The 24822-nt window shown below is 40.9% G+C and overlaps 1 protein-coding gene across 7 annotated transcripts in view; it reads right to left on the minus strand.

The window, feature by feature from the left end:
- Positions 1–24822, minus strand: part of LOC145339265 (contactin-4-like) — a 2278868-nt gene that overhangs the window by 132653 nt on the left and 2121393 nt on the right. For all 7 annotated transcript variants that reach the window (XM_080183699.1, XM_080183724.1, XM_080183676.1 and 4 more), the window contains 2 exons: positions 18531–18601; positions 13210–13444 (listed from right to left, as the gene is read on the minus strand). In XM_080183699.1, the coding sequence (XP_080039825.1) occupies positions 13210–13444; positions 18531–18601 (306 nt within the window). The remainder of the gene's footprint in view (positions 1–13209; positions 13445–18530; positions 18602–24822) is intronic.

The raw sequence follows: 24822 nt of genomic DNA on the forward strand, positions 1-24822 counted from the left end.
ACATTGTCTCCATGTCCAATCTATCCAGGCCTCGCACTATCCTGTAAGTTTCATTAAGATCCCTCTTCATCCCTCTAAACTTCAACAAGTACAGACTCAGAGTCCTCAACTGTTCCTCATACAACAAGCTCTTCATTCCAGGAATCATTCTTGTGAACCTCCTCTGGACCCTTTCCAAGGCCAGTACATTCTTCCTTCAATAGGGGGCCCAAAACTGCTCACAATACTCCAAATGGAGTCTGACCAGAGCCTTGTACAGCCTCAGAAGTACATCCCTGCTCTTGTATTCTAGCCCTCTCAGCATGAATGTTGTTGTTACTATAATAGTAGTACTGTCAAATGGTATGAATTGATTGCATTTAGTTCTCAGTTTCATTCTCAGGAACAACATTCTTGGTGAATTTTGTGGTGGTGTGAGTTGCATTTTGATAGGATATGAGAAAGTCATTTACTGTTCTGGACAGTGAATCTTCTTTTTTTGATGCTTTGATGACATGTTTCAGTCACTGTACGAGCCTTTCCACCAATCTGTTAATATATGGATGTTATGGAGCTGTCCTTTTGTATGGCATACCATAGTTCTCCAGGTAATTCAAACATTCCTGGGATGCGAACCGCATCCCATTATCGCTGCCAAGTTGTTCAAGTTGTCCAAATCTTGCAAACAACTCATCCAGTTCCTCCGTGGTTTTTTTTCCATCATGGTGGGTTTCATCGCCCTGACCTTGGGCCACTTTGAATGTGCGTCTATTAGGACAAGGAACATACAGCCTCCTGCAAAGTCGATACTTATCCTCTGCCAAAATTGTTTTGGCCAATCCCGCAGGTAAAGTCATTGTAGAAGTGGAGTATTCCATATTCTAGTGCATAACTGACATTGTCCTACTTTTGCTTCTATTTGTGAGTCAAGTATCAGCCACCAAAAATAACTGCGCGAGCTTTTTCATCTGCACTATCCCTAGTTGACTTGTTATAAACTAGGTCAGAAACTCCAAGGTACTTTATAAAGTCAGGCTGGATCATACGTTTTGTACTTTGAATTTGACTAGGGTGAGCATGAGATGTTTCACTTTATGTATGATTCAAATGACCCGCTAGGGAGCTTTTATCAAACAAAGTTTATTTAAGAATACAGTTTGTGCATAGAAAGAAAATTAGCAATAATTTTTGCCAATTACAAACAAGAAAAAGCAAGCATGATAGCGTATAAACCTTAACAACTACATGCATTTTCCAACACAACAAACATCATCATAAACATACACCTACCATAAGTTTAGCACAAAAAAAAGAATGTTCATGCAATTTTGGAACAGTCCTTTGGTTGCAGAATTAAAACTCTGTTTTCCCAATCTTGTAACTTCCAGGAGACCTTAGGGTAAAGCTAAAGACACTGCTGGCCTCTAGCTTTTAGCCAGCAAGCCACTTGCAGCAAACTTCAATAAGGCAAGAAAAACTGTTTCCAACATAGCAGAATTTCTAATAACAGGGAGAGAGAGACACACACACTGCCTTTAGCCAGGAATCCATACACCTAACTAAAACAGCAGCCAAAAACTGCAAGTCAAAGAACTCTTGTCATCTGACCTCTCAATCAATCTTCCCCCATACAGTTCACAAGGTTCATAAACTTGTAAAGTTCCAAGATACCACATTAGGCCCAGATTAAAAATAAACAAAACAACATTTAAACCAGTTATGCAGCAATAAAAGGATATCTAAGCAGGCAGCCCAGAGCCAATAACAAAAACAAAAGCTGTTTATTATTAATGCAGAGAACATAATTTAAAAAAATAAATTGCTGAAAGGCACAGTAGCGTCACAGACTTCTGTGCAGTTGATCCAGGATCCGGCTTCATAAGCATGGACAGATGATCACCCTGGTTGCTCAAAGTAATATTCCATTTTGGACAGCTAATTCAAGTTCTCTCATTATATAAGGTCTGAATTCAGGAATTCAGAGGTGTCCCTCTTAAAACCATGTCCATGACCCAACCCACTCCGGGCTCATTCCTTGTGTGCCTTTGTGACATTCTGAACTTTGGAATCCTGTGATTCAGTTTTGTCCTGAAGATGCATTGCTTGACTTTTTTTTTGACAACACATAACAGAAAAGTGAACTCTTTTCTCCCTCCACAGATGCTGAGGTTTTCCAGAATTCCTCTTTACATTTCAGATCTCAGGCATCCACAGTATTTTGCTTTTATGTTAAGTGTTAGTATGCAATTTTTACCAATGAGAATTTCTGTCATATATTTAAAGTTTTCAGTAGGTTTCATGTTTATCCTTTTTTAAATGCTAATGTACCATGAAATGTACATTACCTCATCATCAGTGCTAATAGCATAACTGTCACTTGAAGTAGCTTTTGTAACACAGTTGGCAGTGTGTTCAATGGTATTCATTAATTTAGCACTAATCTGAAATTAACCTATTTTATACTTAGACAAATGAGCAACCAGCAGTAAGTCATCTTGCAAATTAAAGGCAATGAATGCAGTTGGCTAAGTTATGTGCACAAAGTGAAATATATCAAACCACTGCACCAAAAGTCAAACCTGATGTGGAATAAAAAAGGGAGGCTGAAGACTAGTCTGTTGGAAATATTTGACATAATCTAGGAGGACCTCAACCAGGTCCCCAAAATAATAGTTTAATTATGTGTATTTAGGGCACAATAAGACAAACAGACAAACTGCCATACATAAAGTACAAGGCTGTAGATGCATGTGAGGAGCCAATATTCAGTCCATCACTGTGACATGAGCAATAACGTAACATTAAATCCCATTGTACTTCTCTACAAAACAAACATGACGGTATGTTTCAGTACACCAATCTGAAATGGTGGTGGCATTAAGATATTTTTGTTTACAATCAAGAATGTCCTGTTTGCAGAGAGAAGAAGCTTGCACGGTCCCAGAAATTTAAGCTGACAGCAATCCTTCAGTGGAATGTTTCAGTGCAAGACTACAGGTGCGATTTTACAAAAAAAGTCCTAATGGCCGAATGAGTGAGAAAATGTCTGCTGAGCTCTTGGCGCCCCATTACACTGCAATCCCCTGTCGCCTCCCAGCAAGCTCCTGCAAACTCCCCCCACCTGCCCCATGGATAATGGACCCCCCACATCACCAACTGTCCCCTGTGCTGGTCTCCCTAGCCCCATCCACCCCATGGACATCAGACCAACTGATTGTCCTATGTGCTGGTCTATCCCATTCTGCCACCACCAATTGCCCCACATGCCAGTTTACCCTCGCCCACTGATTGCCCCATCTGCAGAATTCCCCGTGTACGCCGATTGCCACCTCAGCAGAATTCCCTCCCACTCTGATCACCACCTTTTCAGAGTGTAGAGTTCCTTCCCTCACTCCCACCCCATTCGCAACCCTCGCCCCGTCATAGCCCCACCCTCAGAAAGGCTCTGCTCCTCTCAGGCACCACCCCTAGCACAGTTATGGTGCCTGGTGGGCAGTGCCAGGGTGCCCAGTGGGCAGCCAGGGTGTTTGGGCAGAAAGTTTGGGCTGTACGAAGTTGTTGAGCTGGGGTGGGGGGGGGGGGGGGGGGTAGTGGAGTTGGGGATGGGGAGGGGAGGGGTGTGTGTGTATGGGCTTGGGTGGGGTTAGAGGACGACTTTCCTTTGTTGAGATCTTTGTGCTGTTTGGTGAATTGGCACCTCATTCCCTGGCCCCAATGTGACACATCTTTGAGCAGTGTCTTTGATAGTGCACATCTAATTTCGAATGTATCATCTCTGATACTGTTTGTGTGAGGCTTCATCACTGTCCCCCACCTCACCCCTTCCCCAGCAAACTGCAAGACTGGAAAAAAAAATTGATGTACATATCATGGAACCTTGGAGCAATAATTACAGAGTGGGGGCTCACAATTTCAAAGCCTTGTCCATAAACGTACAGGAGGCTGTAACCTACAGTTTGGAAATCCCTGCTGTTAATCTTCACCGTCTAAGCTCCCACACTAATATTAACTTGGGTGAAGCATTTCCATTCGGCTGAGGCATTACATGAAACAGAACAGTACAAGTCTGTAAAAATGACTCACCAGATCAGCCTATGGCCAAGCACAAAAGAGCAGATATTTAAAATTAATTCATGGGATGCAGAAGTCACTGGCTGGGTTAGCATTTATTACTCATTCCTTATTGTCCTTCTTAGACTCCCTGAAGTCTGGGTTTGGTGGCAAGTGGGGGCAGAGAATCTGGTGGAAACCAAAAAGTAATCATCTGCTGGCATAAAATTGCAAATCTCCCAGTGGTGGGTCGGCCATCCTGATGAGGTCGGTGGAGGTCAAAGTGGCACGTGTGCACTCTGCAGGTGATGGGCTTGTGGAAAAGCCGACTGAATCGAGATACAGGCTTCTTCTTGAGGCTATTGGCCTTTTCCCTCAGGGTTGCTGACGTCCCGCATGGTCTGGTGAAGATAGCTGGGCTGAAAAGAGTGAGATGAGTATGCTGGACTGGTATTTAAATATGGAGCCAGGGCAGCACACTCACCATTATACTGGAACTAACTTCATTGTTCTGGCAGCTTGAATATCTGTAGTCCTTCTGCAGAACAATCTACTGCACAATCTTAGTTTCACATTTGATCCCAAAATGAGCTTGTGACCTCCCATTCCTGCCATCTCTCAGACTCCCTTTTGCCAGCTGCATAACACTGCCTGACTTCACTTTGTCTTAGTTTATCTTTTGCTGAAAACCTCAATCAACCCTTTAACTTCTAGACTTGACAACTCCAATGTAATCCTGGCTGGTCTCCCACTTCCTACCTTCCATAAACTTCAGATTATCTTAAACTCTGCTGTCCGTGTCTCAATTCTCAGCAAGTCCAGTCTCCCCATTACCCCTATGCTCACTGGCCTACACTGGCTCCCGACCAAATAACATCCTGATTTTAAAATTCATATCCTTGTTTTCAAATCCTTTGTGGTCCTGCCCATCCCTATCTCCATGTTCCTCCCCAGCCTCACAATGCCCTGAGATATATATGGCTTCCTCTAATTTTAGCCTCTTATGCGTTCTAATTATAATTGCTCCGACGTTAGTCGCCGTGCCTTCATCTATCAGGAAACTAAGCTCTGGAATTCTCTCCTTAAACCACTCCACTTTCAATCCTGTTGGCCAGCACTGAAAAATACAGCCCAGTGAACATTGTGTACTGATACAGAAATAGAAACGTCAATACAAGGATTTAAACGCAATAATCTTTCCAACCAGTATCTTAAATGTAATCTTAATATCATGGAAGGGGATTAAAAGTGGCAAATTCATCATAATTGAACAATTCTTATTTTTGTGCTTGCCAAAGAAAGCTATTAAGTGGATGAAACATTTGGAGATTTTGATCAAACTATGAATACCTGCCTAACACTGGCTCAAGATTAAGAAAAAAATCTTCATCCTAAAGTCACTCTCAGTAAATTCTGATCTCAAGCTCTACCAAAGGAAACACCCCAGTACTAAACTTACATCTTGAGTCACAAACCTACAGTGTTGACATGACTAAGTGGAGGGCTGTTTTGAACTCAAATTAAGACTGAATGAAGAACAAGACTTTATTTCATTTCTGACCATTAAAAGTACCCAGCTACGAATCTTAGACTGATTGCTGTAGGATTAATTCCAGTTCTGGTCCCTAGGGAGGTATGACAAATAATTTTGTGCATTTTCTTGAGACTCTGTATGAAAAGGTTTGACATTTAAACATTGAAGTGTAAATATGCATTAACTTCCGCTGTGCATGCACATGCTAAATGTTAAGAGCTACCTCGGGTCATTTCCTTGGTAATGTACATTTCATTAAACTCTACTGATCTGGTTGAAAAGGCAGAGTGTCTTCAACAGGTTATTGCAAGGATCCTGACCTTTTACTGTTCGTGTTTTTCCAGAAAATAAAGTCAGTGGCACAGAATCTTCAATGCAACATCGGCCATATAACTTGCTACACATAGAAAATTTATCAATTTCTTATGTTTTGGGTCTGTTTAATTCAAGGTAAAATGGAATAATGAATGGGAGTCATTCACTGACCTGCACTGCATCCTGCTTGACAATAAGCCTGGCTGCTTTTGTTGCTATGGGGGCAGTGAGACCCAGGCTGTTTCACTGGGAAGATGTGAAATGTTCATGCCTGTTTTCAATGGTAAGAGTATTCGTGATGACTTTGTGTAGACTGATAGGTTTGGATTTTTGCACAGTTGTGGAGACTTGACAGACCTTTAAGATGGTGGGTGAGATTCGGAAATCTTGCCCTCATTTTCGACGGAACCCATTTTCACCAGTAGGGAAAAGGGGGTGGAACATGATTCACAAATAAGGAAACCTGAACTCAATGCTGAATTCAAATCAATGCCATTTTTGCAGTAGCAATGTGGAAATTATGAATTTATGGAGGAGGTTCATGGAGGGTGGATAGAATATCAAGCTATTAAGTTATTTAAATTCATTGTTCTTTAAAGAAAATACACAGTTTTCATGTGCATCTGCAGTCTGCTCTGTGTAATTATCTTAAACTCCCATGCATCACATCAGCAATAGGCCTGTGTCACCTCTTTGTTCCCAATGTGCTGAATTAAGTATAACCTAGTATTTTTGAGCAGAAAAATTGAGGCCAACTGCAAATCTAAGTATAGCCTTAAATGTGCATTTATTATCTTGAAAAATGTGGGGTCAACTTACATGCTGAATATAGGTTTAAACATGCATTTTGGGGCTGAAAATTGAGTCGTTTGTAACACTGGGTCAACACAGGCTGAAATCTATAGTATTTCATATTAATAAGACAAGATTATTTTTATTCTGCAACATGATGGTGACAAAAACAATCGTTCTTGCGTCGAGTCCTTATTCAACATAAGAACATAAGAACATAAGAAATAGGAGCAGGAGTAGGCCATCTAGCCCTTCGAGCCTGTCCCGCCATTCAATAAGATCATGGCTGATCTGTCGTGGCTCAGTTCCACATTCCCGCCCTCTCCCCATAACCCTTAATCCCCTCGCTTATCAAAAACCCATCAACCTGCGTCTTAAAAATATTTAGCGAGGTAGCCTCCACCACATCAACGGGCAGAGAATTCCAGAGATTCACCACCCTTTGAGTGAAGAAGTTCCTCCTCAACTCCGTTCTAAACCGCCCCCCTTTATCTTGAGGCTGTGCCCCCTAGTCCTACTGTCCTTTCTGAGTGGGAAGAGTCTCTCCACCTCTATCCTATCCATCCCATTCATCATCTTATACGTCTCAATGAGATCTCCCCTCATTCTTCTAAACTCTAACGAGTACAAGCCTAGTTTATTCAGCCTCTCCTCATAGCTCAACCCCCTCAACTCCGGTATCAGCCTAGTAAACCTCCTCTGCACTCCCTCCAAGGCCAAAATATCCTTGCGTAAGTGCGGCGACCAAAACTGCACACAGTACTCCAGCTGTGGCCTCACCAATGCCCTATACAGCCGCAGCAAGACCTCCCTACTTTTATATTCAATCCCCCTCGCTATGAAGGCCAGCATCCCATTCGCCTTCCTGACCACCTGCTGCACCTGCAGGCTGGGTTTTTGCGACTCGTGCACAAGGACCCCGAGGTCCCTCTGCACCATCGCCTGCTGCAGTTTTTCGCCACGTAAGTAATTGTCCAAGCAGCACACTTAATCAATTGCTGCTCTCGCAAGCATTTCATGGTTTGCGATATAATTTACATTTATAGTCAATGTAGAGTGGTGACATTTCTCAAATGGGAAGAGACGCAAAACAGACCTCGGACCTGCTATTATTCATTTTAGAAAACTGTATTTTGTCAAGGTGTACCTGAGTGTGCACAATATTGTCAATTTCCTGCCCATAAAAAGAGGCGATTTGAACCGATTAGTCCATATTTGGCTTTGCCCTTCACACAAATAATATCATGTGCTTGCTCCTTCCCAGATTTCTGTTATCCCTTTTTCCTACAGCCTCCAGTTTAATCTATTTTTAAATGCGGACATGATCTCTCATTCCATATCAAATTCAAGTCCGAAATATTGTACAGTCAATCTTATCTTCATGTTCCTTGTTTTAGACTTCCAGCTTATCACATCACCTCGTAAACCCCTGTGCAGGAGCCAAGCACTGTGATTGACTAAATATCGCCAGTCTTCCTGAAGCCTGACTCTGGCTTTTGGTGCATATATTTATAATTCTTCTTTCTGACAGTTTTACCTGGAGATGTAATCGGTAACATCAGTACGGAGCCAGTGGTAGTGAAATTGATCTTCAGACTCAGCACAGAACTGCATTAACAAATCAGCAGCCTGTCTAATTGCACCCTGACTGATTAGACAGTGAAAAAAACATGCTGTCAATTCATTTATTGCCTGTTTTGCATTTTTGTGAAGAACAAATTCTCCCTCAAATATTTTAATATGAACAGATATATCAACATAAGGCAGATTTCCTACCTGCTATAACAGTGTGAAAAAAGGAGATAATGATAAAACATTTAGACAGTACAAGGCCATTATTGCAAACGGAAGTTCAGAATTCCATTCTGATGTTCCGAAAGCAGCAACAATGCATGTGGGTGTGTGCTGCCCCACGTAATTACTGATAAGCAATTGCACTGTAGGATAAATCACAAAATTGAAGATGCCACTTGCTACTTGGTACAGTGTGTACATTTTGTATTAGTTTGTAAAGTCAGGATTTCTTCAGTCGAAGTGAGCTGAAGGAATAGATATTTATTTATTCTGTCACTGACCAACTATATGTCAAAATGCCTCATCAACTCAAATGAATAGAATTGGAAATGAATACAGGCATAGATCCATCAGCTGGACGGTTGTTTGCTTTCGTGAGATTATCTTAACTACTGGTTATTCTACTTTCTTCCATTTTTGGCACTGTATTGTGCAGAATTTGAACTTACGCTTTTCCTTTAAAAGTTTGACAAAATTTCATATTATCAAAGTGAATAGCAATTCATATTGTCAAATGAATTGTAATGATACCTTCATATTTAAGTTTATTTTTCATTTAACATTGACCTGATAAATTAAGTATAATTTTGATAAGTATCATCTCAACTCATTTGCCTCAGAGTCAAATGTATGACTCATGAATATGATCCACTCTGCATACATAGATTCATTGACATGATTGCTTTCTGTCAGAAATCAGACTGAAATTTCTCTTCACACTTTATAGCAAAACTACTTTTTATGGATGCTTATTTTGGAAGCTGTTCTTGTTTGCTTGGTCTTGTGACTTGAAATTCAGTTATTGTCAAAACCTATCATAACTTTGTAAAAATATCATTGAATCTTTCACACACATATTATTCCAACAAAAATGATGCACAGCTGTCCTCCTTATTCTTTTTTCCAGAATTAAGTTGTATTTATTTAAAATATACCTATAAACAAAATTTTGTCCATGCTAAACAGAGACAGAGTATGAGGCTTCCATGATATTGGGCAATTGAATTACAGTGACCAGACTTCAATTTCTAACTGTTCACACCATTTTGCATCTTAAACAAAAGCTAAAAAAAAATCTGAAACATGGGGTGAATCGGTCAAAGTTTAATGGGAGAACAAAAGATGGTTGTCAGGAATTCTGGGTTTTGAACAAAGGTAAACAGCTCCCAAATGGTTGACTGTTTTCTTGACAGATGTTGTATGTTTGTAGATTGTTCTGCTTTTGCTTCAGATTTACTATATGCATTTTACTTCAATAGTTTCTGATTTCAACTGGGCGATTAAAGCAAAATACTCACCAGTGAATGAGAAATCCAAGAATTAAGCAAACAGGCCATCCAAACATGATACCAGGAGAGCACTCCTTATCTGCAAATTTTGACATAGAATCATAGAATCCCTACAGTGCAGAAGAAGGTCATTCGAGTCTGTACCTACCACAATCCCACCCAGCCCCGATCCCCGTAGCCCCACATATTTACCCTGCTAGTCTCTCTGACACTAAGTGGCAATTTAGCATGGCCAATCAACCTAACCTGCACATCTTTGGGCTGTGGGAGGAAACTGGAGCAACCCAGAGGAAACCCATGCAGACACAAGGAGAATGTGTAAACTTCACACACACACAGACTCAAGACAGGAATTGAACCCAGTTTCCTGGGTGGGATTCTCCCAAAAAAATTCTAAGTGTCAAATTCGTGTAAAAACTGGAGTAAATCTCATTGGCTTTTCAGCCAGATTTTCAAAATGAATCTCCCACTCTCTGTGCACTGCAGAGTACACTAGCATGAATCATGCTGAAAACCAGTGGGTGGGGCCTATTCCCGCAAGTCTCCTTCACTTTGATAATAGCTTGAAGTCTCCTCAGGTTGGATGGGAAGAGCTTCCCATCCACTCCATACTTGAGGCTGATTCCAGCAACACTGTCCTGGAAGGCATCATTCAGCATGGCAGTAAACATCATGCTGAACAGTGTGGGTGCGAGCACACAGCCCTGTTTGACGCCATTGGTGACTGGGAATGCCTCAGAGGATTTTCTGCCATCCAATACTCTGGCCATCATGGAACTGGCATACCATCTGAATGAATTTGGGGGGGGGGCAGCCAAACCTTGACATGATCCTCCTTAGCAAAGGCAAGTTCTGCTTTTGGTAGCCTGTGCTCCACTGTTTGGGAATGTCGGGGAATCAGCCCAGCAACAAAACTGAAGGTCTACAGTGCCGTGGTACTCACTACCCTCCTGTATGCCTGTGAAACATGGACTGTGTATTGAAGGCATGCAAGACAGCGCAATCATTTTCACATGACTTGTCTTTGCAGAATATTACATATCAGATGGCAAGACAAAGTACCAGACACTGAAGTGTTCTGTAGAGCAAGTCTACCATCAGTCCACACACTGCTGATGAGAGTGCAGACTCAGTGGGCAGGTCATGTCATCCATATGTCAGATGAGCGCATACTCAAGCAGCACCTTTTGTCTGCTAGAAGATGCTCGCATTGAGGGCAGAAGAAATGTTTCAAAGACAGACTCAAGGCTTCCCTGAAGTCGCATGACATTGACACAAAACCGCCCTGCCTGGCGCTGCCTCATCTACAAAGGCTATCAAGCTTACGAAGCAAAGTCTATTGCTGAAGCACAACTTAAGCGTGAGCTGCGCAAGTCCAGAGCCACCAGCGCAACAACTACAGTGTCTACACAAGTCTGTCCAATATGTGCCAGGACATTCTGTGCCCGAATTGGCCTGATCAGTCATCTTCAGACACACCGCAAGCAGCCTCAAAATGACTAATGGTGGCGGAGTCCTCATCGATGACGATGGACGAACAACATTCAAAAGCAATCATTTAACCTTTTTTAGCATCAAATGTGCTCAAAAAGAATCATTTAGCTATCATTTAACATTGCAAGTAATGTAACAAGCATCAATGTCATCAATAACTCCAAAGAGCAGTGCTCAAACATTTGTGATAAGCAACAGCACTTCAGCATGCACCAAAAACAATCAGTCTTTTTTCCATATTACTGAATTTCAAAACCTTCAAACATTCCAACACTCAAAAAACAGACTCAGTTTTAACATATGTAATGGTGAGTTTTATGTTTTTCATCTGTAACCTGTAACTCATAGCACAACCCAGCAGCACCACTCAACCTCATCACCAGACACCAGCACACCCAGAGTTCGCAGCAATTTTCACCTCCACCACATCCCTGGAAGAATTTTCTCCCCCAACACATCACCCACTCTTAGAGCAATTTTCTCCTCCTCAATCCCCAAGACCAATTTTTCTCCACTTCTGAAACCCCATCATCCCCCAATCGTGGCAATTCTCCTCCTCTCTCTCCCCTTCCCTCTCTCTCACCTGCTCCCCTTGTCTCCCCTCTCTCAATTTGATCTCTTTCCCCCTGTCTCTTCCTCTCTCTATCCCCTCTTCCTTTCTCATACCACGCTCTTTCTCTACCACTCCTCTCTCACCTCTCCCTCACCCCCCCTCTATTTCTTGTCTCCTTTTCTCTGCATGCTCTATCCTTCCCCCTTTTCACCACACCCCCCATAATCCCCAACCCCCACCATCCCTTGCTCTCTCCAGTCCACCCTCACCTCTGAAACCGAAGGCGAGACTGAGGCCGGCTCTGATGCAATTTTGCAGTCAGCGTGGGAGCACGAAAGACACTGGCATTAATTAAGTTTTTTTTTGGCGGGGGGTGGTGGTCAGTGAGTCAGTGGAAGGAGGGGAGTGGGGGCAGAGGTATGGTGGGTGCAGTGGTGGTGAAGATAGTCATAGGGGCTCAGTGTTCCAAATTCTGTGGGGCCCAGGAACTGGTGTTCAGTGTCGACAGTGGGTCCCGAGGTGTGGAAACTGGAGTGAGGGTGAGTAAGAATTTGGAGAAAGTGGGGACACGAGTTTGGACTTAGGAAATAGGAGGGAGGAAGGAGATTTTGGAGATTGGGAGGGAACAGCTGGGAGGCCAAAGCGGGGAGTGGGAGGGAGTTGAGAGTTTGGAGACTGGAAGGAGGAGGTATGAGTTTGAAGACCAAAAGGGACTGAGGATTTGGGTACAGGGAAAAGCTTGGAGACCAGAGTGAGGGGGTTCAGTGGAGACAGTGGGGGAGAGAGTCTGGAATCTGGAGAGAGGAGAGGGAGAGAAAGAGGGGATGGAGGGGAAAACTTTAGACCCTAAGACTGAGGGGAGATGGGGTTGGGGGATCAACATTTAGATGCTGAGGGAAAAGGGAGACTTAACCACAGGACTGGAGGGAGTCAGGGGGTGGAGGTGGAGGTGGGGGTGGGGGTGGAGGGGCAGATGGTGGTGGGTAGAGATTAGACCTTGAAACTGTGGGGGGGCGGGTGAGGGGTTGGCTGGTGGAGGCGGGTTGTTGCAGGTATAGATCCTGATGCTGAAATTGTTTCAGAACTGATGGGATCTGGTGGGTGCTCTCAATCATGTCTCCATTGTAGAGGCGACCACATGACAGAACTGAATAAATTCAGGTATTATTGAAGAAAGTAATTTCCTTGTAGTTTTCAATGCAGATCGCTGAATACATTGGATAGCTTTGAGCGTCTTCGATAGCTTTGAGTGCACTCTATGCCTTTGTGTGCCACTGGCAGTAAATCACTGTCTAAGTTTTTGGTGTGGGATGATGGATGGCATATTAGAGCAAGACAGGAAAAATAAAAGCCAAGGGGAAATAATTTGTGATTTTATCAGACAACTCACCAGTAGATTCTTTACTTACCCTCTTCAGCTGAATACACAATGATGACAGGGCTGTAAGGGCCTTCGCCTTTGTTATTGTAGACTCCGACTTTTACTTCATAGGGGGAAAAAGGTGGCACGCTTTCATTTCTAAACACGTATCTTGATGCATCTGCTGAGGTTACTGCTGCTTTCATCCAGCTTGTTGCTCCAAGCAGTCGAAAAGCAACAACATATCCAAAGCCTTCACCGTTTTGTAACTCTTCAGGCACAGGCTTAAAAACAAAGACAAATAAAGCTACTTAAAAGAATCAGCAGAAACCTACATTTGTATTGCACATTTGCAGTAATAGAAGATCACAGGGTGTTTTATACACAAGAGAACAATCTCAAAGAAACTGGGTAAGATGACTAAATCTACAATGGGTGAATTTCTTTTGCAACCTCTGACTAGAATTTCCCAGATGCACAAAATTCCTCAAACCTGCTTTGGATTGTTGAAAAGTATAGCGGGATATTCAGACGTGTACCTGTCGTGGGGATCCCCTGTGGGTATAAAGGTGTGTATAGCCCCTGGGGGAGAGAGAAATGGCAATGTCCTGACACCGTTTCATTGTAAAAAGTCTGACAACATCAGGTTTTAGTCCAACCTATTTATTTGAGTATATTATCAAATAAATAGGTTGGACTAAAACCTGGTGTTGTCAGACTTTTTACTGTGTTTACGCCAGTCCAACGCCGGCATACCCACATCATGACCGTTTCATTGCACAGGTTAGCACTGTCAACCTGATGGTGCCAACTTGTGTTCGGGCAGTGCCAGGGGTGGACCCGAATGGGGGCCTCTTTGGCAGTGGAGACTCATTTATTTGTGTTGTGATGGTGGGGGAAGCTCAATAAAAGCGGTGAGAATGCCAGCATTGGCTGTTTGGGAGGAGGGGGATGGAGTTGAAGGCTGGCACTGGCTTGGGTGTTGGGGTGGGTGGGGTTAGGGATCTGATGCCATCATTCAGCATTGACTGACATTGGGCTGGGGGGGGTGGGGATTTAGGGGGACACACCCCTGAGATCTTCATGATGCAGTTTGGGGGGGTGGTTATTTTTTGCTCTGATTGGGGCGCCCTTTAAAAATCCCTCTTGGTGCAGCCGTGCTTTACCAGCATGTTTAGGCCCTGCACCCGCCCCCTCCCCCCGCCACAGCATGACAGCGTTGAGAAATATCTGGAGAGAAAACTGGCCTGTTTCTCTGGAGACCCTGACACTTGGCCCTTACTTGATAAGATTCTGCCCATTATGTGGGGCACCAGGGTAATCCTGTATCATTTTGCAACTAGTAGACAAATCAATACAAGAACAAAGCTGTTTCAAAAGCTCTGCAAATCCAGGCATTACATTTTTTTCAAAAAATAAACTTCTTCAGCCAAAATATCAGGCGAGAGTGAAAAACAGGTTCAAAGATATTTCTGATAATTCTCCTGCTGGCTTTACATTATTCAGATTTTACTGCATTGATTAACTCAGGATCCTAAAATCACACCATTGCAGCTGGCACACTATGCAAGACATTCAACACTCTGATATTTTATGGAGGAATTAAAGTCTTTCCCGCAATACTTTCTAAATTATCAAACTCATCTGTATGACAGCCAGAAGCTTCAGGTTTCTTCTCAACACAGAATCAAGGAGAATCACTATGGGATACTCATACACACGTCAATGTTAGCATGTCCACAGCTTACTTCAAGTTTCTGGGCTCAAATCCTACTCCAAGTGTCCAGCATATATGGAGGCTTACACTTTGGTGCAGTGCTGAGAGAATGTGAAACTGCTGGAGGTGCTCACTTTCAGATGAACTGTCATATTGAGTTCATTTGCTTGTTCAGTTGGGTGAGAAAGATCCTGATGCACATTTTTGAAAATGAGCAGTGTGTTCTCCTGGTGTTCTAGCCAACATTCCTCTCTCAACCAACATTGCTAAACAGTTAAATTAAGCATTCACCTCTTCTGTTCTTTGAGGGACCAGACTGTGCCCTAAGAAACTGGCTACATAACCACAATGACTATACTTTGACAATATTTCATTGGTTCTGAAGCAGTTTGAAATATCCTGATGACATGAAAGACATTTTATAAATAAAGTTTTATGGCATTGTTAATCATTCTTGTCTTGTTTAATGGCGAAATACACTGCATACACCTTGTGAATAAAATGAGAAAAAAATGGTGATAAGTGAAAATACTTAATTTTCTTTAAAGTTTCTGTAATTGATGAGAGCAATAAAAACACATTAAAACTTCTGAGACCAGAGAGGAATTAAACTAGATGAGGATTTTAAAACTAATTAATTATTTTCACCTATACAATTTAATGCTTGCCATAATCAAAGCACATATCTTTAATGAAGATGAGTTGATGTCACAATCCCAAGAGGTGATATTCTCCATTTTTACACTGAAGGAGCAGATTATTCAAGATTTCCTATGTCAGGTCTGTACTGTGAAAATTATACTCAGCCCTAATTGAAATTGAATTTTATAGTGAATGCAGAATTCCAGGATTGGTATCCAGAAGTTGGAGGGTGGCTGTCTGAAGGTGGCCCTACTATTATGTTGAAGGTCTTTTGAACCTAAGAGATTCAAAATGGCAGGTGTGCAGTCAGCTTTTTGCATAAGGAAATATGTGAGAGTCGTCATCTCTGGGACAAAAACACACTTCTATTAATTCTATTTGAAAAATAGTGGGATTGATTTTAAGGATGAGAGGGATTGGTGCAATCATGGCCAACCAGCCTTCTGCAGTGTGAGGGTTATTAGAATTCAACTCCTTGGTCTCATCTACATGATTGGAATCATACATCTGTTGAACCCCTGCATTGCAGGCAGAATGTAACTTCTGGCAAACTGAGTATCTGAGTGAATGATCCCAGGCCTTAAGGTAAGCATTTAGAAGGGTGGAGTCATGTAGTTTAACTCAAACAAACCACCTAAGCTTTAAGATTTTTGAGGCGGGGGCAGTGGTAAGGAAGAAGAACATGTGGTTGGGAAAGTTAGGGGAGAGAGGTTTGCTCCATCTGGTCCATGTATATTAAGAGATTTTTTTAAAGGAAACTTAATTTTCTGGAACCCACGCATCTACTAAAAAGAGAGATGAATACTGGGACCTCGAGGCAGGCAGCGGGATTGAAAGGCATAATTTGCAAGGTGTATTTTAAACTGTATGTGGCCCAGTTTCTGCTGGGTTAAAATTTCTGAGGGGGTTTGTAACTAACATTGAAATTCTTGTTTCCTATTATTTTCCTCGAGGTCCCAGTATTCATCTCTCTTCTTAGAGAGATGAATACCGGAGGCTGGTGGGGTGGATGGTGTGGAAAAGGGGAACTCTATTGTGGTTTTGGGAGGGAAGAGAAGGGCTGAGGGAAGAAATGGGGGAGGTCCATCAGATACAATCGAGACACGTGTCAGCCACAGTGCAAGGTGGCTGGTGGGGAATCCTTGGCTGAGGAGACTTACTAGAAGTTTTGTTGTGCGTAGTGGCATCAGAATGGATGCAATGGAAATAGAGAAACTGGAAGAATGGAATGGAATCCTTATAGGAAGCAGGGTGTGACAAAATGTAGTCAAGGTAGTTGGGGGAGCTCATGGGCTTATTAGTAGATAGCTATCCCAGAAATGGAGGCTGGGAAGTTGAAATAGAAAGAAAGCTTTGGTGATGGACCATGTGAAACTGAGAGAAGGCCAAAATTTGAAAAGAAGTTGATGAATTTTTTCAGTTCTAGGTGAGAACAAGAAGCAGCACTGATATTGTCATTGATGTGCCAAGAAAAAGAGTTGAAGGAGGGGGCCTGAGTAGGACTGGGACCCATGTGGGTATCTTAAGCAACACCTTTTATTTGGAGGAAGTGAGACAAGTTAAAGGGGAAATTTTCAGTGAGGCAACTTCAGCCAGGCAACATGATAAAAGATTTTGAGATTCTGAACAGGGTGCAGACAAGGATGAGTAGAAGACAGAATTCCTAGTTCTGAGACTCCAAAAATTAGAGAAACAGAAATACTGAATTGATATGAATGGCATTTTCAAATAATTAATATTTCTGATGGATGATAAACATTAATATATAGAAGTGATTGGCAAAGAAATGAAATGCATCATGTGGAATAACATTGTTAAACAGCAAATGTTATGATCTGGAATACACTGCCTGAAAGAGTGGTGGAGGCAAATTTAAGAATGGTTTTCAAAAAGGAACTGGATAGCTTCTGAAAGAAAAAGAAAATACATGATCACGGAGAAAGGGAGGCGAAGTGGGACGAGCTAAAGAGCAGAACTGGCCTCTTTCCATATTGCAGCTATTCCATGATTCTATGAATTAGCTTCTTGGCTACAGTCTAGTTGGATTGATTATGTGGAATAGAGGGAGATGTCAGGACAAGGGATTAGGTTTATTAAAGTTTTGGGCAATGAGTTAGGTTGGATGTCAGAAAATATCATTTTACACAGTGCCATTTTCCTTCTGAAACCAACTGGTAAGTTATGTGGTGTGTAGAACGGAGTTGAGGAAGAATTTCTTCACTCAAAGGGTGGTGAATCTCTGGAATTCTCTGCCCATTGAAGTGGTGGAGGCTACCTCGCTAAATATTTTTAAGACGCAGGTTGATGGGTTTTTGATAAGAGAGGGGATTAAGGGTTATGGGGAGAGGGCGGGAATGTGGAACTGAGCCACGACAGATCAGCCATGATCTTATTGAATGGCGGGGCAGGCTCGAAGGGCCAGATGGCCTACTCCTGCTCCTATTTCTTATGTTCTTATGTTATGTTCTTATGTATAAAGTCACCGCAGTCCTTTAAAAAAAGGGATTGATTAATTCCCGAGGAATAAATGCATTTCCAAATTTTGGAAGCAAATTGCTAGTTGGCCAAGGCTGAAATATCATTGGCGGCTGAAATCTTAAGACCAGTAGATTGCTTTTGAGAGTTGGAAATTAGTTTTCCAGAAGTTTCCTTGAAATTGGCCGTAGTATTTGCTCTTTCCTTTGCCAATTCAAGAGGACAACATTTCCAGGATGTGGAGAGATGATATGACAGATGACACTGACTGGATGGGCTAAATGGAGCTGGTGTTTTTCTTTAATTGCCCTTATTTCTATATGCTTGTGTGTACAATATAGAGCTGGGTTTAGGATCATTGGGCAAAAGGAAATGTTATTGTTAGCCATTATTTTTGTTTATTTTATGTATTATTTGTGTTCAATTCTGTCCACTCATGCTGGATCTCTCATTAGATTTCATATTTCAATAGTTATGCATTTTCTGGCAAAGCTCTATATGTGAAAATTAATTTTGTGATGGTACATTGATCTTACCTCCCAAGTTATTACCAGTTCAGATCGACTGCCACCTCCCCCACTAACATTAGCTGGGCCCATGTCAGGAACTGTAATGGAACAAAAAAGAATGGGTAATTTTGGATCACAGGAAACCTGAGCAGGAAACCTGCTAAAAATAAACAACATGATCCATTTCTTATTTAACTCAATTTTCTAGCTGTCTTATGTTCCCAGATGAATGCAAAGGTGTTATGGTACAATATTCAGAATCTCTGTCTTTTAATCATGAATACTGTAAATTAATTCTCACTTCACCATGCAAATACATAGTATATGTTTAATATGTACACTACGTACATGTATTCAAAAACATGTTCTCTTATTACTTTAAATGGAAGAACAAGAGCAAATATATAAGTATCTACTTTTCCAAACAACATTTTGGGTTTTTATTGAATGAGCATTAAAAATTGATAAAAGATTATGGAATTGGTTATCAATTTGTCACTTATCTGTAAGACTACCAATTATAGATATTAGCTATTAACAATAGAAATAAAAATCCAGCTATTTCCATAATATTTGGCTAATCCACAATTCAGATTTTATGCTCAGACAGCAGGGGAAGGGTCTATACCATAATACATTGGGGGCTTGCTGTATATTTTGTTTATCTCAAAGTAATCCAGTGATGGCTTTAGTTGTAAATAATAGTAGTTTCTTTGTAGAACTTGAAAACATATCCAAACTTACAGGAGTTTCAACACACATGGTCATGGCAGGGGGCACACAGTAAAAAGTCTCACAACACTAGGTTAAAGTCCAACCAGTTTATTTGTTAGTAAACCCACAAGCTTTTGGAAACAGGGTGCACCAGATTTTTTCTGGAGCACTCCCAAATTTCTTACCTCACTAGGTCTATTTACAGGCTTTAGTAATCATGCAATGTACAAAGATCAGGCTAGCATAATCAAACATAGATGAAACAAACCACTGAACATGACATGTTACCCTCTCTCCACTTTTTTAACCCAAGACCTTGTTTTTACTTAAATCTTTCTAAACAAGAAACATATATGTCAAGTCATTTCCTGGACTTCAACTTGTTGGTCTTCTCTAAGTACAGAAAATTATTAAGGTACAATAGTTTCTTTAATCTGCAGTTAGACTTATGAATCTGATGTTGTGGTTTTGTATGATCAATATGATGGTGCAATGATTAAAATCACTCATAGGAAAATAAAATGTATCTTCATAATCATTGTCCTTGAAGTATCCTGCTCTGCTCACTATCAAACATCTTGTGTTCCACTTGATGTTGGCATCCAACAGGTAAATGTTGGTACTGAGCAACCGTTTGATCTGCTTTGGATCTAAAAGATAAGATGCAAGTTTGAGTTTGTGATTTGACCATTTGGATCTCCAATCTCAAATCATGGTTCCTTTGCACTGTACATTTATCAGTGCATGTTTTTCTTTAATAAGTCGCTTTGTAATTTCATCTGATTTTGCTGTAACATTCTTATTAAGTGGTGATGATGATTTAAGGATACCAAGTGGTATAGAAGGGTTATGGCAAATCTTAAGTTTGACTGGTGTCATTCAAATGTCAAGTCAGAGAGTATTGAATATTCTGATACGCATATGTAATCCATCATTCTTGTTAAAACTTCATCACAGTAGGGGTATTGGTAGGGTGTTCACCAAATGTGCACATGTTCCATTGCTGTCAGATTCTGCAACATGTATCCTTTTCTGACTCTTAAGCATACAGGGAGTCACAAAGACATTATTACATTGGTTATATTTGAAAGCTTATTCACTTGTGTGCATCAGAAGATGTCACTGCAGGGAGAAAGGAATTTGAAACAAAACCCACATACCTCACACTCTTCCCAGTGTATCTTTTTGTGGTTCTTGCACACATATCTATAAGCAAATCCTTTTTCCATAAGATTTGAGTTCATAGGGTTTATCCTCACTATGGATAATTTATGTACAGTCCCTTGATCAAGCCATTTAAATGACGAGTTTTCTTTTGCAAGGATATGTACACATGCTTTTACAAGAAAGATATTGTACCATGTGTCAAGCTGATGTAGTCTTCTTTTTTGATGACTTACACAGCTATGCAAGATGGTTTCACGGAACACAGAGCATATTTTCCCTAAAGGGCACAATTTTGAAGGTATCTGACCATGACGAGTACATGTTGATGACATTGCTGAGATCGCCTTCTCTATAACACTTGTGCCCGAGCTGGCTGGGCAAGTTGTATTTGCAATCCTAAGTCTAAGGATGCATTGTTATGTAACCTCCTTGAATCCATCATGGCAAAGTCGATTTGCACTGCCTAGGCCATGGCTGTTTCCAAGGTTAGATCATCATCCTCCATGAGGAGAACTTGCCTTTATGGAATTGAAGTATGTTCAATTGATCAGTCACAAATAACTTCATTGGTGAATATGTCAAATACACATATAGAAACCAACCACCACAATGCTGTGACATATTGTTTGATGGATTAACCTGTTCCCTGGGATCTCTGATGGAATATAAATCATGACAATTGTCTTTGGCCCAAAATAGTTTTTAAGAGAACCTCCTGCCATATCGAAGTTTTGTGTATCTTTTGTGGGCTGCTTACATACTTGCCAGTGTTCTGAGAAAATGTACTGGTATCACTTCCTTACAGATTGCTGCTGCATCCAGACTGTCCATCCCTGCAATGAGCACGTCAGTCCTGAACCCACAAAACCATTATCTCCCGGCAATGAAAAAAATAGTTCTGGAGCTGGTGAAGTTAAACTGTTCTCAATCATCCTTGTCACAAATTTTTTGTTACGTATTTGCCAGTTGGCTGTGCATCTTACTTATATTAGAGCAATGCAGACATAATTATAATTCTAAGTCTAAACAGTTAATTTGCAGAAGTTTAAAACAACTCATAGCTTCCAAGAGTTTTAATAAACATAGCTTTTGCAGGTAGCCCTAGATCCTTTCTGAATTTTTTATCTTTCTGGGTCCACTGACAGACTTAAGCAATCAAGTGTACAAAGATTAGTTACCATATTTGCATAATCAATCCCAGATGAAACAAATCATTGAACACTACATATACCTACATGTTTTCTCATGCCTTATGACAGCAGGGTTTTCCCAACTTGCCACCTTTATAGATCATTTAAGTGCCTTCCATGGAAAAACTATATATGTTTATTCTACATTAGGCCATATTTATAATACAGTTCCCATTAATTTTCATGTACCATAAACTAATTTTGGTGCCCTGAATGAGGTTATTACAATAATGAGGCAACTGCACTAAAGACAACCTTTTGAAAGCCTTGGATCCAGAAAATTCAAGTAGGAGAAACCAGTGGGGAAAAACTAAAAATACAAAGAATTGCAGAGTTTAGGTTTTATTGGTTGGGCTTGGGGACACCCTAAGGTGATGCTTAAAGGTTGTAAATAATTCTGCACATCTGACTGACATTGGCAGGGTCAGGAGCATGTTTTAGTCAGGGCAGGAAGAGTGGATGACGGGCTCACTGATTTTGGCAAGTACTTGATTTCAGTAGGTGCTTCGGACAGCAGAAAAGTGGTGGGGCTGCCTGCATGCAGTTCAACTTAGATTGCCTGTGACTAATGATGGTCGTGAGACATTAATAATGATTAGCTGTTTAAATGGGATAAGGCACACTTCAGCAAAAATCTGTTTGGCATTTTTCAACCCAAATGGAGTCAACCCTCATTTATAATTTTGCTCATCTTCACTATCTGGTATATAAACAAGTAATGCCAGTGCAAATGTGTGCTGTGAATTGTTCTGAGCTTGTACTTTAGAGTACAAGGTTACTTGTACTTTAGAGTTTTGGGTATATGGTTCGGCATTATGCTTACTTGTTAACCTAAGTGATTGGACCTGTTGAGAAATCAAAGTACTTGGTTCTTGTGTTGTTGTTCTATTGGTAACCCTGCAATAAGATCCTGTTTTAAAACAGTTTTAATGAATAAAATCAGATATGTTGGAGAAAAAGATCCATATTACAAAAGTTGAAGCTGTTATTTTGGATTTGTATACAGTAAGTTGTCTTACAACACCGGTTACAGTCCAACAGGTTTGTTTGGAATCACGAGCTTTCGGAGCCCTGCTCCTTCATCAGGTGAGTGGGGCCCACATCTTTGTAAACAGTGGTAAAGTGAAAAAAAGGCTATCCAAAGTAAGTACATATATAGGATGAAACCTTAAAAAAGGCTATTTTTCAGTCTTGCTCACCAGATTATTAAGAGTGAGGAGGGTCTAAGTGCAGTCAGGATCAGGATAAAATAACAGACTTTGGGTTGCAAGTAATTATGGGGTCATCAAGGATAGAAGGAGCTGGTACAAAACTTCCACAAAGAAATTCAAGCATTAGGTGCAGCAGCACTTTGATTGAAAATAAGTGAGCTTGAGCTTCAGAGGGACTCAGCAAGGCAGAAGACGCCACTAGCATGAAGTGGGGAGAACACAGAAAACAGACTCCCACTCTCAAATATTAAGCCATGTTTCAATATTCCTATCACAAAACCACTGAACACATGCATTTGTATTTGATCAGCAGTTTCGACCACATCTATCAAGTTCAAGTATCTTAGACTATTCATTATATAGGATTAATTTTTGAACTTTACAATAACCAAGACTTTTATGAATTAATTCTGAAACCAGCTGCAACATTTTATTGAGTTGGCAAAAATTTTAAATGAAAAACTAGCATAACACATCTTAATCCTAATGTTTTGTTAAATAATTAATAGCAGCCAACACAGAATTTCATGTAGTTTTGTCAGAAAGACAAGTCAACAATACAGAGGAAAAATATTCTCCAGCAAAGCCTTGAAACCCACAACAAAGAGTTTGAAAGAAATTCTACAAAACAAAAAAAAACATAGAATTATTCCGTATCTACAGCATAGAAACACACCATTTAATCAAACCAGCCGATGCTATTGTTTATGCTTGCACAAAGCTTCTCCTGCATTAATCCATCTAACCTTCTGCACTTGAAAATAAAGTTAGTACCAAAGAAAGTTCACAATTACACTGCAAAAGGAGGAAAGAAATTGTCATTTACAGACCAAATTGTGGGCTGCGTAAATATATATGTACGTGCTCTTGAGCCACATATAACTCCTCATCCAATCAATTCACACACGAGAAATGAACCAATGGTAATATTAGGATCATATTTTATACATTAAAACAATTACTTTTTTTTTGTGTCTATTATATATTTATGGAAACGATTTGGTTTCCCATGTGAAACTGAGGTAGATCGACCTGTGAGTGACTGCTAAATAAGGTGGAACCAATTTGCATCAAGTTTCCACCCTGTGCTTTCCATTCTGCTAATCTCGAGTGGAGTGGGATGGGACACAAAAATATCTTCTATCCTCTTTACACACAGAGGTTGCATGTCTGGGGGGTTTCCCAGCTAGTGTCCAGTATTTTCTTGGTTGGTCTCAGTGTAACTGTTACCAGCTGGGAGTCTCTTAATGTGATTGAAAATCGAGCTGTGAAGAATTGCTTTTTCTTTCATTCATTCATGGGATATGGGTGTCGCTGGCTGGCCAGCATTTATTGCCCATCCCTAGTTGCCCAAGGGCAGTTGAGAGTCAACCACATTGCTGTGGCTCTGGAGTCACATGTAGGCCAGACCAAGGAAGGACAGCAGATTTCCTTCCCTAAAGGACATTAGTGAACTAGATGGGTTTCTCCGACAATTGACGATAGTTTCATGGTTATCAGTAGATTCTGAATTCCAGATATTTTTATTGAATTCAAATTCCAATATTGGTCATGGTGGGATTCCATCCCAGGTCCCAAGAACATTCACTAAATTTCTGGACTAATAGTTTAGTGATAATACCAGTAGTAATAGCTACTAGTGGAGTGCAAGTGGAGCTTACTATAAGTTCCACTATGGCCTTTCACTTCCTTGTCTCCAACTTTGAAGCCATGTCAAGTTTCCTTGATTTTTCTGATCAATGCCGTTGCTGTACTTCTCCCTATGCAATGTGCCTATCTTACATATGGTAATGACACTGTTCTTTGGATCAGGCCACACATCGTTTTGTCTATTGTCAATATTTTTCACTCTGACAATCAAAATCACACAGGAAACATATTCACAAACAGATAATGCCTAGAAAATGGAAATAAAATCTCTGGCCTTAAAATGTTTGACACTGTAGGAAATAGTGGTACAACAGTCAGGCTGAGGGATACCAATCTTCGGAATTGGCCTGGTGTCTCCAGGAATTAAATTCTAATCTCGAGGTCACT

This window comes from Carcharhinus amblyrhynchos, chromosome 3, assembly GCF_965287045.1.
Source record: "Carcharhinus amblyrhynchos chromosome 3, sCarAmb.v2.hapA, whole genome shotgun sequence".
Taxonomy (NCBI): Eukaryota; Metazoa; Chordata; class Chondrichthyes; order Carcharhiniformes; family Carcharhinidae; genus Carcharhinus; species Carcharhinus amblyrhynchos.